Here is a 15,334-nt window from a genome sequence, read left to right as displayed (position 1 = left end):
TAGAAAATCACTTCGTATGGGTTATTTTACTTCTGGTATTACGGTCAATGCTCATCGGTTTGAACGTTTCAAGTTTAGTCGTGCAATGCATCATAAACTCCGAATTCCTGCAAAAAGAGTTCTAGAAACTGAAAGCCGAGCTTCGACACTATCAATGTTCGAAAGGGAAAACAATTAAGAGACACTAATGTTTATTTTCAGTTCGCTAAAACCCGCATTGCACAGTTTTCAGTTAACTATAATCCTAATGCTCGGTTTTCAGTTTGCTAGAACCATTTTCGTTGGAACTCGGCCCTTAATTGGGGTTTAAGCGGTTCTTAAACTGTGGTCCTCAGTACCACTAGGTCCCACGAAATTATGATTCATGTGTAGGTAAATCGCTTTTCAAAATCGAATTAAGGTGTCGTATTTTAATTGAATTACTGATGAAGAACAATGTTATGTTTTAGGTTCTAAATTATTTTCAGGATATAAGCACTGACATTACAAGTCTTCAGGCATACCCGGAAATACGGAAAGTGTTCCTAAAATATAACACTCCTCTTCCATCGTCCGCTTCTGTCGAAAGACTAATTTCCTTCGCTTCAATAGTTAACACCCCAAAAAGTAATCGACCGGGAGATGAAATGTTTGAGAAAAAGGTTTTATTGAAAGCAAACCTTAAATATTCTGATTACTAAAATGTTTAATGTTTTGTTATTATTTTTTTGTGTATACTTCTCCAACTATGTTCACAGGGTCAAAATCTTTGATGCTTGTTTTTGTTGTGAGGGTTTGTGGAAAAGCGCTTCACAAGTGAAGTCTAGTGTAATTTCTATGTGTAAATGTCACATCATCCGTGATATATGTTCTCTCAAGTATAAATATGTTCTATGATTTATCTAAAATGTTTTATGAATTATCAATATGTCTTCGATGAATTATCCAAACATGTTCTATGGATTATCTTAATAAGTTCTTTCCAAGCACGAAACGATCTATTTTCTGGGCATTCGTTGCTTTTTCTTTCGTAGGGCCATTGCAAAGTTCAACCAAACTAATTTCATTTCTGTAAGAATAATAAAGTACTCTCGAAAAAGCATAACGAAGAATTTCTGTTATTATTAATTTATCATCAAAGTTGCCGATAATAGGCGTAGATGATCCGTCATTAAAATCAAACACATATAGGCATAATGTCCCAACAAATTTTTACCGGCCAGACCAAGCGAAACACACTTCCAGGGGCTCGCCTTCATACTAGTTAATGTCCCTCACGCCAAGAGACATCATTAGAGGGAGCCCAAGCTCAAAACAAGTGAGAGGCTAGCCAACTCAGTCGTGCCTCTAGTTTGTGTCTCCTGGAGTGAGGGAAACTCTTGCGTATGGAGACTTACCCCTGGAAGTGTGTGTGTTCTTCATGTAATATACATATTGGTTTATTACACGCTCTCGTTTATATTTTGAGCGCATCGAAAGGTAGTTTGATGTGGAATTCATCACATCGGACGACACGCACGTTTATACAGGCAAAAGTTGGTCGTTGTGCGCACAATTTATGACTTTATATGTACTAAATTGCGTTTCCTTCGCCGTTTATGAATAGGCCTTTCCTAAAAGGCAAGGGGCATCTTGTTTAAAAAGTCCCCGCGCACGTGCATACTAACCGGATAAACGTCACGCATTCCGCGGCGGGTGTTGGATTATTAGGATATAAAGTCTTCTAGAGGTTATGTTTAGCGGCTGCGCTAGTAATTTTGGTATGATCCGATGCTGCTAGAATTGAACTGCTCAAGTGAGCTCCTCTTGGACCTTTTACCCAGAATTCCTCTCGTTTTCGGAAAGGCAAAGTTCACCTAATCCACTATTTGTTGGACTTAATAACGGCCAATGTTAGTGCTGGCAGATGTTCAATTACAACAAGAAACAAATGATTGAATTAATTTTGGATAATGTAGGAATATTATCAGCCGATTGAAAATCAATTATAAATAACGGAGTTGTTTTGGTGATTTCCACTAACGTTTTGAGCGTTTATTATAATTAAATAAAATGAAGTAAAGTTTAAGAAAATGTACCGTCAGTTAAAAGCAATATCTAATCAATTTAGATAAATTAGTAGTTAGCGACAAATTATCTCTTCCTGGCGAATAATTTCAAATGAAGCCTGATGTTAAGGTATATTCGTGATTAAACGATACAAATGGAAAGAAATTATTTCATGTCCTCAAACGTTACTTTATTTGGAGAACTGTATTTGTATCTATTAATTAGTTAAAAAGTTTGCCCATCTCTGTCTAAAGGAGTCTACCACGTATTTACTATTTCCCGGCAAAATTTGTTTCGCAAGATGGGTAATGGCAGACTGATCACGTGGTGTTTTAAATATAACCAAGTAATGGGCATTTAAGTTTAAGGTACGAATTTCCTTCCCGGGATAATAAAGATTCTGCATTAAAATTAAAACTGAGGTATTCCTATGGTGCGAACCCCTAATTGAAAGATTCGTTACGTCCTTATTATTCGCTATTTCACATAGTAAGTCGTCTAATATAACGAAGTTCCTCACACTAGCATCTAGGGTGCTAACATCTAATTAGCCCTCGTGAAATTCTACACTCGGAGTATGGGATAGTATGGCACCGTATAGTTTCGACTGATACTCCGTGTAACACCAAATTATTCTTTCGGGGGTGGGCGAAATACATATATCCTTAAGCCTAATTAATTCTCCTACGAAAACACTTTTCCCGCAGCTGGTGACCCGGCCACTAGTCCGGTAAAGGGGTGTTGCATACTTAAATCCATATCGATAAATGCGGGAGGAATTAACTACCATAAATTTATATTTAAAGAAATTTATACTTACATTTTTCGAATCTTGATCGGTACTTCAAGGAAGGATGTAGAATGCCTTATCTTTAAACCGTCGTCGTCATTTATACTTTAATGTCACGTGACTTTCTGACCATGAAAACATGGCGCTCTTTTTAGACCAATCACGTTCTTATAGTGAACATCGCGTTTAAACCGCGTGTATGACAAGGGTTATTTACCACGTTGTCGAATATGACGCTTAAGGCTAACATTGACGCCATTATTGATTCACTGACGCCATAGTAGGACACGTCATTGACGTCATAGCAGGATTGTGAGAAAAATGTTTGATTCACTGGCGCCATAAGAAGAAAAAATGCGGTGGGCGCCCATTGACGCCATATTTACTGGTGCCAGATCATGTGCCAGATTTGGCACATGACGCCATGACCCCAATTTGGTACTTCTCTACTAGTTCTAACCATTGTTAGAAACTAGAGAGAGAAATAGGTGAGTAGCATTAATCGTGTCCTGAGCTATGAGAATGAACAGTATGACTGTTGACTGAAGTACACTAAACATTACATCATTTTGCATAACCACGAGTAAAAATCTAACTGTCCCTACTTAATATTCCGCCATTGTTTTCAACTGTTCCACTGCGAAGCATGCCGGGAACAAATGGGGGAACCTTTTAAAACTCGAAGTCATACACGTACTCTCTCAAAAGTAATTAATGTAATGATAAAATGTTTTGGGGGAATGGAATTGTGCCCGAAAACCCGAGATAAGTAAATTTTTGAAATTGATTACCTGTAAAATAGGTTATTTCAACGGAATACGGTAATGGAAGGTTGTTTTTTCTTAAGCATGCCTTTAAGTTTCAATTAAAAAGAAAAATTAATATCTGAACCTTAAGTCAAGTGATAATCTCAGTCTTATCGATACTTTTTTAAGTCTTGATTCTAATCAAGACATTTTTGATTAATAAATGTTTATGGAAAGAGACTTGGAAAGTCTCTGTTGTTAGGCAATTTCAAAGTGTCTTACTTTTTCCTAAAATGGTCTCCATTTCTGGAATCAACCTGGCCAATCTGCGGAGAAGTCTATCTTTAGTGGTGATATCTAGACCGTCGATAACATCCCACAAAAAATGTATATATATGTATATTATATATATATATATATGCACATATTTACACGTACATCAACGGCTCTAGATATATTTTCACTAATAGGCGGCCCTGCATCGGCAGGCACTACCAAAACGGAAAATGCCCCCCTCATCGCCGGGTCTTGGGCTTGTCGCACCCTTTTTTGAGCCGGTTGGCGTCTTGCCTGGACACCGCGACTCGTACGTTTTTTAGGAGCAGGGGTGGGCTATAAAATTTATTTTTGTCCTTTACATCATATGAAAACTAAAAAAATGGGGCTGTCATTCAAATCATGCGTGCATGCAATATTTATCCTGGGATGCTTCATAAAATTATGTTAAAATGGTCTTTAAAGAAATCTGGCCAATTAACAAAGAATGACTTAGGCTAATTTCAGGCTATGCCACGCTTGATGCGGCAGTCGCAGCACTAAATGTCCCGGACCGTCAAACTGGCCTTATTTTATATTAATTTTAAAAAGTCAAAACCTAACCTCCAGCTCGGGAAGTTCTTCTGAGGAAGTATCTTCCTTGGGATCCTCATCTTGAGAATTCGAATCCTCGCTTCCTCTTTCCAATTTTTCGATGAGGTCCCGAGTTGGCTCCCCTGCTCTGCCCACAATTATTTGGGGGTCTGGGGCGCGGGAGGTGCTAGGAATTTGCTGGTTTGTGCAAACTAGCACCTTTTTGCCCTCAAACACGTAGCTGCATCCATCGGTGCACTCGACAACATTTGCCCGACATGGACACCCTAGGCGCCCATGGACTCGAGTGCACACGGACCGACACGAACAACAATTTGAAAACGGGTCGGCTGAACCCGATTTCCTTGCAATAGGGAAGTCTTCCATTTTTTTAACTTTCTACTCTCTAATCTAATACAGCCGTAGTAAACAACGTGGTTTAACCCATTGAATTAGGTCAAACCACGGTTTTGGGTCAAAGGAAATGGTTTGGGTTGAATTTTGGTAGTAACCACGTCCTAGTTTCTTAATGTTAGGGTTACACACACATCATCCTAGATACTAACACTTAAAAAATTTGAGTTTCTCGTACTGTTAGAAATTTTACCTTTATATAATAATATTTTTGATTCAACTGTTTGGCTTTAAGAACATCTGATAAAAACTCATACATTTCCCGGCAGTCTGGGAAATAAGGATATTTTTTAAACTGGTCCTTGGGATCAGTGACCCCCTTAGTGTCCTAAATAATAAACTGGTCTCCGGAGTGGTCCCAGCCTTTGTTCTCCTATAAATTTGCAATTAATAAACTGGTCCCGAGGACCAGTAACCCCCACTATTTGAATTAAAAAACTAGTCCAAGCAATTAATAAACTGGTTTTGGACCAGAGGAAGTGTGAAATTTCCCAGACTGTTTCGCGGTATTCTAAACCGACAACTTGCTTTGCTAAAATGATAACTTTGTTAAATTTTTGATTCTTGGTTAAAACCTTACTCCCCTCCTTGAATTTAGTAACAGTCACTGGTAAAAGTTCTAACCCAGGAGCATTTTCAAATATAATGGCTTTCTTCCATCTTGCCAGATTAAGTCTTAACTAAAGATATCTGCTTAACTCTCTCTTCTTGCAAAAAATATGTGCGAACAAGGAAGACCAAAATTAATGTTAAATGAGCAAGAACACTCCACCAAATTATTGATGGAATAGGTTGTAGTTACCCCTTTACCTTTAATGACCCTAACTTCTAACTTTAATTGATCAAACTCATAGTTTTTCTGTAACGCTTCAAATTTGCAAAGTTGCGAATAAACAACTCTTGTCGCTCCCACCGAACAAACCTCAGCAATTTGGACATGCAAGCTATCAACTCGCCTTGTATCAATAGTGGTTTTAATTTCTTTATATAATTTAAAAGCCATATCATTTTCTATATTCTTTTCAAACTTAATTAGCTCCCCGATAGCTTCAGATAGTTTCATTCGCGAATTAAGGTAGTGTTTAATTTTACTGTTATGGCTTTCTACGTAATTGTTAGTATTGTTTCCCAAAGATTTTAACTCCTTTCTATAAGACCTAACCCATTTCTCTTTACAACTTTCCCAATTTACTTGACAATACGTGAAAACTCATCACTAGCAACTAATCTAAATTTCTCTTTCTGCAATTCGTAATTGCCTTGATCAAAAGAATAAACCATACCCGTTAATTCCCTCTTAATATCCTTATTTAGACCGTATTGACTCACTTTGCGTTTAAAATTATTCAGAACATGAAAAGTACACAACAAAAAAAATATGTTTTCGAACTAGATTAATTTCAATGAAATCTTTGTCAACCATGACAACTTAAGTTTCTCTAATACAACTATTCACTTTGACAAATTTGAAAATGCACTTATCTACAGTTTCACTATCTTCTCGTCTAACAAAGAAATAGGAAACGGGTCTACCGTTGAGGTTTGCATCCTCGCATAGAATTACATAGAGAGGGAACCCTTCTATGTTTAGCTTATACATTCCATCCATAAATAACATACTTATCAGAAACATATTCTCTAATTTTTAAGGTTAGTACGTGCAAACCACACAAAAAAAATTTTGCATCATTTTCCTCAACTTCACTTAATTTTCTATTCTGTGGATATGTATCAAATATTGAAGGATTTACAGGGTGGTTGTGAACAAGATTTGCAGAGTTAATGTGATAAGAAGACCCTCTACGTGCAACTTTAAATCTAAATAAGCAGTTTCGTGCATTGTGTGGCTGATTTGGCCTTAAGCCTTTACTTGCGGAACGGGACATTTGGGCGCCGACATTTAGGCACCGCCACGTAGGCGCCGGGACAGTTAGGCGCCGCGACATTTAGGCTCCGCGACAGTTTGGCACCAAAACATTTAGCCTTCGCGAAAATTTGGCACCGAGACAATTAGGCGCCGCGACATTGTCGTAAAAGTTTCGTGAAAGATTTGAGATATTTAATAAAGGAACAAGACAAGTACTTTTAGGCTTATATTCTTTTAACTCAACTGACATCAGAGTTCAACCATGTTGTTGTTTATCTTCATTGACTTTCCAAAATAATATGCCTTCTCTAAAATATTGTTATTTGTCTTCATCGACTTCCCAAAATAATATGCCTTTTCCAAATTATTGTTTATCTTCTTTAACTTCCCAAATAATATGCCTTTTCCAAATTATTGTTTATCTTCTTTAACTTCCCAAATAATATGCCTTTTCCAAAATATTTTGTTGTTTATCTTCATTGACTTCCCAAAATAATATGCCTTTTCCAAATAATGTTGTTTATCTTCACTGACTTCCCAAAATAATGTCTTTTCCAAATTATTGTTGTTTATGTTCTTTGACTTCCTAAAATAATATCAGAGCTGTGCTAATTAATTAGTGAGCTAATTGAATTTCTAATTAATTAGCAAAATTTACTAATTGATAATGGTAATTGAATTTTAATTACCTTAGTGCTAATTGAGAAGTAATTATAATTAATTAGTATGAATCGGAAAGGTAATTATCTAATTAAAATTTAATAAGATTTAGGATTAACTAATTAGCCAATTGGATTTTCAATTAATCTTTTACGCCAATTTGTTGTAAAAAAATCGAGGTATGAACTCTTGATTCATCTATTTGAATATCAAAAAGCCTTATTATATCGATGAGGAAACCTTAGTGCTACTCTAAATTTTTCAGCTAATCAAATATGAGAGAATACTAGTACTAGTAGAAAATTTCGTAGTTCGCAACTGCCCCATTTCGAAATTTCAACTGTTTTACGTACTCGAATTAATAGCAGTGCGCATGTTTTACTACTCAGGAGTCCATTATAGGAACTGTGGCAATGAAATGAAGAAATGAGACAAATTTTAACATGACGGAAGGCTCGAGGCTTGTCTCATTTTTCGAGAATAATTCATGGCTTCCGTACCCGTTTTTCAATGGCATTAAAACATTAAACATTGCATTACCAAAGTACTAATCCATGGGCACTTTTAAACTTATATGTTTACTTATGGTTTCTTTTTTACCTTAATTAGAAAATAGTAATTCTAATTAATTAGTTTGATAAATAAATGTCTAATTTCTAATTGAATCGAATTAATTCCTGTGTCTAATTAGGGTAATATTTATGAACTAATTAATTAGCCAATTAGCAAATGGTAAATTTTAATTAGATAATTACCTTTCCTATTCATAATAATTAATTATATTTACTTCTCAATTAGCACAAAGGTAATTAAAATTCAATTACCATTTTCAATTTGTAAATATTGCTAACTAATTAGAAATTCAATTAGCTAACTAATTAATTAGCACAGCTCTGCATATTACTATCACTTTGTAGCAAAAAATAATACACATCTTGGTACTATTTAAATTTTAAACTTAATAGAATTTTTTGACAGTGGGGGCAATTCTGTAACTTTTTAAGCGAGTTATCGTAAGTGATAAGTTACAGAAATGCGTCCGCTGTCAGATACATTTGGGTATTATAATATTTTTAACATTATGACTCGAGTTTTAAAAGAAATGAAATGACTAAAAAGCTGAGCAGTGGTTGGCAAATTTGCGAACTTTCAGGACTCGAGTTTTAAAAGAAAAGAAATGAATAAAAAGGTGAGCAGTGGTTGGCAAATTTGCGAACTTTCAGGACTCGAGTTTTAAAAGAAAAGAAATGACTAAAAAGCTGAGCAGTGGTTAGCAAAGTTGCGAACTTTCAGTATTAAAGTTCGTGAATTTGCCCACTAGCCCTTTGTTAGAACCTTTTGAAGGTTTTCATGCAGAAAGATTAGTTGCTCGAAATGTTCCGCTGTTAAGTTTTCTCGGCTTGTAGTTAAAATGTTCCCTCCTGAGGAAAGCATCCTTTCACTGCTTGCCGAAGATGCAGGCGCATAGAGGAACTGCCTTGCATCGCACGCTACCAATGAAAACCTAACTTCGTTTTCTTTCCACCACTTGTACACATTGGCATCTCTCTCAATTATGGGCTCTTCTAGATATTTACTTATCTCGTCGTTTGAGAGGTGTTAGGCTTGAACTGGAGAAGCAGCTTGCGATTTCAATTCATCCCATAAATTGATTTTTTTTGGCACTCTCAGACGTGTTTTCGGATGTACTTGGATGAGGTTCATTCTCTGCATTACCTTGTTGGTTACATTCTTCTAACCGTCTTTGAGCAAATTTATCAACCTGAGATCTCAGTAAGACTGTGCAAACAGTCCTTTCGTATGTCTCCAGAAGAATAGTCTTGAATCTGGGATCGACCAACATTGCCATTTGGTACACCAGTGTACTTTGGTAGTTCGGGAAACGAGATTTTATTTTCTGTGCAAAGATTTTCGCATAAGGATGAGAGTCCATTTTTTTCTAGTTTCTTCTGAAGGCAGAATAGTGCAGGGTACACCATTGACATCGTAGGGTACTGGTCGCCTGATAGATCTCTCGTTGTTTCCTCAAATGGCGATAAGATTAAGAACAGCTTCGCTACAGAGTTCCACTCGGCAGAGGTTAGATTGTCTATGTCTGTGGACAACAACGCAGAGCCAACAGGCAGTTGGTTTTCTTGTAGGCTTTGAAGCATCAATAGTGTACTTTTCAATCGTGTTGCAACATCTTGTACGAGTTTTTTCTTGGGGACACCGGATTCTTCTTGAGCTTTAGAAAGAACCCGCATGGCTGGATGGCTATGGTTGAAAGGCCCAACGATGGCTCGGCATTTTTTTAAAATGGATTCGGTGTTGGCGATGTTTATCTTCTTCAACTCTTTTAAGGAATCTTCAACACCAAGTTGTTAAGTGTGCGAAAAACACGGGACTCCTTTGAAACCAGTTTTCGAAATTCCTGAGATCACATCTCCATACTAGAAGGTATATCGACCACCTGCGAGATATAGTGACGGCGTATAACGGCGCTTGGCATAGTACTATTAAAATGACACCGAATAATGTTAAGCCAACGAATATATTAGAAGTGTATAGAAATATTTACGGGACTGAAAACAAACGACAGAAAAAACGCCCTCCCCCCCGAATAAAAGTGGGCGATTACGTTAGGGTTAGCAAAGTAAAAATGGTTTTTGAAAAGGGTTTCGAAGCCAATTACTCCACCGAAGTTTTCCAAGTTGATTTTAACGGAACAGCCCGTGATCCAGTGATTTACAAGTTAAAGGATCTGGAAGGAAACCCTAAAGTGGCGTGTTCTATCGCGAAGAGGTTCAGAAAACGGTTAAACCTGAAAGTTTCAACATTGAAAAAATCATAAAGCGGCGAAAAAGGCGTGGAAAATTGGAGTTATTAGTATCTCGGGAAGGCTACCCGAAAACCCAAACCTCTTGGGTTTGTGGAGAAGATGTCGAATCAATCGTTTTACCTAACCCTACCAAGTAACGTCAACGGCTCGTTATTTCCCGATAATACCAGGGCGCATTACTGTACCAAACTACCTAACCCTATTCATTTAAATGGAAAATGGGAAGTGGCTCTAGTAGATATAATGTCTACTTTTTACAACGTGCCAAGGCCTAAGGAAGAACGTGATGTTAGTTTTCATAACGTTTCCAGATACGGGAGCAAATATACCGTTGGGGATGTAGTCGATGGAAAGAAAAGACAGAAAAAGTAAAGACGCTAGGAGGGAAACCCTAGTTATGCCCAGTGTTCCCCCGGGCCTTTACAAGTCTATAGAACATTTAATAAACGTCATAATTAATTCGTTCGACAAAAATGGCCCAACATTGCGGTTGATTTACGATAACGTAACAGGACACGTTACTATAATACAATCTGAAAAATTATTGAACCCTTATTTAAAATTCGAAAAAACCGTTGCCGAAATTCTGGGATACGAAGAAGCTAGCGAATGTATCGGTCGTAGCGAAAGGCCCTCTAATTTGAATTACCCCGTTCCGGACCAGTTATTTATCTATTTAAATATCGCTAGCGATCAGATTGTAGGCGACCACTCGGTTCCTTTACTGCGGATCGTTTCGGTTGATGCCAAGAAACCATAGGGGTCTCAAATATTTCAAACCTTTACCAATCCTCATTACGTACCCGTTGGTAAAAATTACTTTGATATCATCGAAGTTAATATAAGGAATAGTTTGGGGGAACCGGCGCCATTTGAATACGGGAGCTTAACGGTTAAACTACACTTGCGATGCCTAAGCCCGACGTCTTAGAAAGGCGAGAATGTTGCTACAAGCAATATTACAATAACCAAGCTGGAACCCGAACCGGAGGGTATTATATAGGAAATAACCCTAATTTGAAAGGGCACGGGATAGGATCCTTTATTTCCGGATTGGTAAGGTTTGTTAGGCCTTTGCTTACAAGCGGTGCCAAATTTCTCGGCAGAAAAGCTGTTAGTACAGGGACCAAAATTTTCAGTGACGTAGTATCGGGCAAGGATATTAAAGAGGCTGCTAAGAAAAGAGTAACGGAAACTTTAGATAATATTAGAACTCAGCATGGGGCAGGGGGAAACGTCGCAGACGTAAAAAACCTTTGAAACGAAAACGGGCTCAAAGTAAAAAAGGTATAAAACGAGCGACTACCCGGAAAATAAAGCCAGTTCGTCGTCGTATACCCTAGAGGTCAAGACGACACGACATATTCTCCTAAACATGTTTCAAGCGACAATATCTGAGCTGGATTTTTTCGAATCTGTACCGATTCAAACTTAGGTAGAATCGGCCTAGTATGTTTGCTATCGACCTATTTCGGTTTTGGATGGAGACTCTCAGATTGAATTTTACGTTCCCGGAAATGGCGAAGAATATATTGACGCCTCTCTAACTATGCTTTATGTTCGAGCTAAAATAATACATACGGACGGTACAGATATCGATGATACCGATAACGTAGGACCCATCAACAATTTTTTACACTCGCTCTGGGATACGGTAGAAGTAACCGCCAATGATACGCCTATTTCATCTTCAACCGGAAACTACGCCTTCAAAGCCTACCTAGAAACATTGCTAAACTATGGAGGAGACGCGAAAAAATCTCATTTAACTTCTTCTTTATGGCATAAAGATACGGCAGGGAAAACGGCTTCTGCAACTGAAAACCAGGGACATCTTGTTAGGAAAGAGTTAGCAAAGGGTTCGAAACAGATTGAAATGTACGGGGCCTTGCACGCTGATCTGTTTAACGTTTCAAAATTCATACCCAATGGCGACAGCCTTAGAGTCAGGATGACCCGAAATAGACTTGGTTTTGTTTTGCTCGGAGCTCCTCCCCCAGGTGGCGTATGGTACAAGCACGAAATACTCGAAGTAGGTTTATATATTCGTAAAGTGAGAGTAACCCCTCGAGTATCGGCTTGGACTAAAGCCACGACTAAATACCCATTAACTAGGACAGAAGTGAAAGTTTTTACCATTTCGGCAAATATTCAAAAAACTACTATAGATAACATATATTTAGGGGTTTTACCAAACAGATTAACAGCGGGTTTAGTAACTCATAACTCATATAACGGCAAATTGAGTTGGAACCCTTTCGACTTCCAAAACTTTAACGTGAATTATATTAATCCGATTATCGGTTCGGAACAAGTACTCGCTAAGCCTTTGCGACCAAATTTCAAAAAGGGTCTTTACACTAGATCATATTATTCTCTGTTTACCGGATCTGGTACTCATTACAAAGACGATGGTAACGAAATATCTATGAAGAAGTATCCCAAAAGCTATACGCATTACTGTTTTGATTTGACTCAAGATGGTACCGCGTCAGATATAAATCATTACAACCCTATACGACAAGGACAATTGCGACTTGAACTCGGGTTCGAAGAACCTGTACCCGAAACGCTGAGCTTGATCGTTTATTCAGAGTTTCAAAGTTTATTGCTCATAGATCATAATAGGACCGTCGTTGTAGATTCACCATGAACGCTTCAACCATAAGAAGGGTTTTGAGATACACCCGCGGATTCATGGGCGTATACCCGTGCGATGTTCTACCCAAATATATCCTTCGATACCCGGCTTCCATTGTTATAAATCTAGATAATCACAAAGGAAACGGTAGTCATTGGATTTGTCTTTATATCGATGGGAATAAACAATGTTACTATTTTGATTCCTTGGGCTTGGGTCCCTTGACAGAAGATATAAAAACATTTATGAGAGAAAATTCTACGAAAATAAACTATAATAGAAGGGCTTTGCAGCCCCCCGACAGTTCCGCTTGCGGTATATACTGCGTTGTATACATTATGCACAGAACGAGGAGAAGAAGCACAAACATGTTTTTCAAGAAATTTAAGAGGGATCCGTGGATGAATGACGTCATCATTTCCAACCTCTATAAGAGAACCACGCCCTCCCACTGAATTCTCTTATCCAATCCCAACTCGGTATTAGACCGTGTTATGACGTCAGCCGTTCCAGCCTCTATAAGAGAAACACACCCCCCGTGAATTCTCGTATCCAATCCCGACTCGGTATTAGTCCGCGTTATGACGTCAACCAATCTCTTAAAAAAGAAGCCGTACGGTCGTTAGAGGATTCAGATCTACTCCCGGTTCGGTTTTAAACAGTCATACACAAACTCGCTGCTAGTTTTTATGAAGTCCGCCGTTATTGAGTTAGAATACCTGAACGGATGCACTCGTAGTGATGGCAGCACGGACATTATCGTGAAAGAAATGGCCCTAACAACCATCGAGGCCAAGCCTGCAACCGTTTCCTGGACATTCGCGCCACCGTACAATAAATCCCAGGTCTCGATTTCAAAACAACGACAAAACCAGTGGGTCTCGCGTAATCTGCACCGATTGGACTGGAATGCTGGCCTAACCTCTTACGCCAAAATCGACGAATGCCTCGCCGCCGGTCTACAGGAGGTCGACCTAATCTTTTCAAAGGGTGACGAAAAAGTCGCCATTCTCTCGGACCGTCTCAACAGAACGGTTCACGACTTGAACGACTTCAAGTGTCCGAAAGCCACTAAGTGTCCCGTACGGTGCTTGTACCCACACCCCGTCGGTGAGCACCGAGCGGCTTGCGCCTTTGACAAGGCTTTAATTTACGCCTTATGGTCGCACTCTAACAAGGCCGAAATTAATATTTCGTGCAATCTAGACATCCTTAATGAAATTTACATGTAAAAAATGAATAAATGTATTTTTTTCTTTAAAAATGATTTTATTTTTCAACATACACATATTACAGTTTGAAAACAGATTCTCTGAAGGGGGAGAACATGTCTGGTCGTGTTATTTGCAGACGAGTGACGTAAACAACATTTGTAAAGGGGGGAGGGGGCTCATAGCGGGGATGGCGAACGAGTCTGGGCACGAATTATCTTTAATCTTTGGGGATCTGTTTGAACTCCTCCAATAATGGAAAAAAATAATCTACTAATATGTTGCCTATGTTTTAACCTTCTCACATGTTTTTTTAATTATGTATATATACCTTATCTTAACAATGTAAAAGACGCATTCGGTCTAATGGCCTAATAAACTAAAGTTGTTTTATTGTTATCTCTTGCGTTCTCTCTCCATGAGTCGTTACAACAGTGGTGTCAGAAGTGGGATGTCACTTTACGGTCTTCGGGTATAGTCGCGTTACGGACTTCGGGTAATGTCGCGATACCGATTCCGGGACCATGCCAAAGCAGGAAAGCGGATCCTCCGAGGCCTCCTCCTCGTCCGCTCTGGGAGACGTGTTGAACGCGTTTATGCAGCAGCAAATAGCGTCCCAGAAGCAGAACCAAAGGATCATTGATCTTCTACTCCAGACAACAGGAACCGCCGGTCCGTCAACCTCGACTCCAGCACCCACATCCACGATAGCTTGCCTTGACATTCCAATCTTCGAGCCTGATGAAAACGATGGCGACAAATTGGAACAATGGCTGAAGAGGTTTGACTATCTCGTGGATATTAGTGTCCCAAATCTGACCGACGTTGCCAAAGTCAAGTATCTGGTCTCGAAACTGTCTAACGAAGCCTTCAGCGAGTATTATCGGTCCTGTATGCCCAAAGAGCCAACCGACTACCCGTATGCAACGACAGTAGAGAACCTCAAGAAACTTTTCGGGAAGAAACAGACACTCTTCATAGAAAAATTCAACCTAATGCGGATCCAGCGTCACTTGGATGAAGATTATGGCCCGTATTTTAATCGCGTTAAACTACTTCTAAAGCGTTTCAATTTCTCCGATTTGACCGAAGATCAATTCGGAATTCTGGTTTCCCTATGTGGATTATCCCGACCAGAAGATGAATCCATACGAACCAGAATCCTGCAACGATTAAATACCGAGGCCAACATTGAACTCAAGAATGTCATTGACGAAGTCCTGACCATCGTCGCTACGAAGACTGAACAGACGGTTTTCCAAGCAAAGGCCACGCCGATCAACAGCTTCCGTCGTCGGAAGACTTCT

General features: G+C 38.7%; 1 protein-coding gene across 1 annotated transcript; it reads left to right on the top strand.

The window, feature by feature from the left end:
- Positions 1–11,084: 11,084 nt before the first annotated feature.
- LOC149696460 (uncharacterized protein F54H12.2-like) lies at positions 11,085–12,828 on the top strand. The gene is made up of 3 exons (XM_089867370.1): positions 11,085–11,236; positions 11,282–11,420; positions 11,671–12,828. The coding sequence occupies exons 1-3, from the start codon at positions 11,085–11,087 to the stop codon at positions 12,826–12,828; spliced, it is 1,449 nt and encodes a 482-aa protein (XP_089723496.1).
- The last annotated feature ends 2,506 nt before the right edge of the window (positions 12,829–15,334 follow it).

Source organism: Phalangium opilio, unplaced genomic scaffold (assembly GCF_054372755.1).
Source record: "Phalangium opilio isolate 3A_F unplaced genomic scaffold, DU_Popi_V2 ptg000021l_1, whole genome shotgun sequence".
NCBI classification, from domain to species: domain Eukaryota; kingdom Metazoa; phylum Arthropoda; class Arachnida; order Opiliones; family Phalangiidae; genus Phalangium; species Phalangium opilio.
This window is presented reverse-complemented; position numbering and strand designations above follow the sequence as displayed.

Coding starts and splice junctions, on each gene's coding strand:
- LOC149696460 (XM_089867370.1), top strand. CDS start 11,085: ATGCCTAAGCCCGACGTCTTAGAAAGGCGAGAATGTTGCTACAAGCAA. Junction 11,237..11,281: donor TTTATTTCCGGATTGGTAAG/GTTTGTTAGGCC, acceptor ATTTCTCGGCAG/AAAAGCTGTTAGTACAGGGA. Junction 11,421..11,670: donor CAGGGGGAAACGTCGCAGAC/GTAAAAAACCTT, acceptor GGAGACTCTCAG/ATTGAATTTTACGTTCCCGG.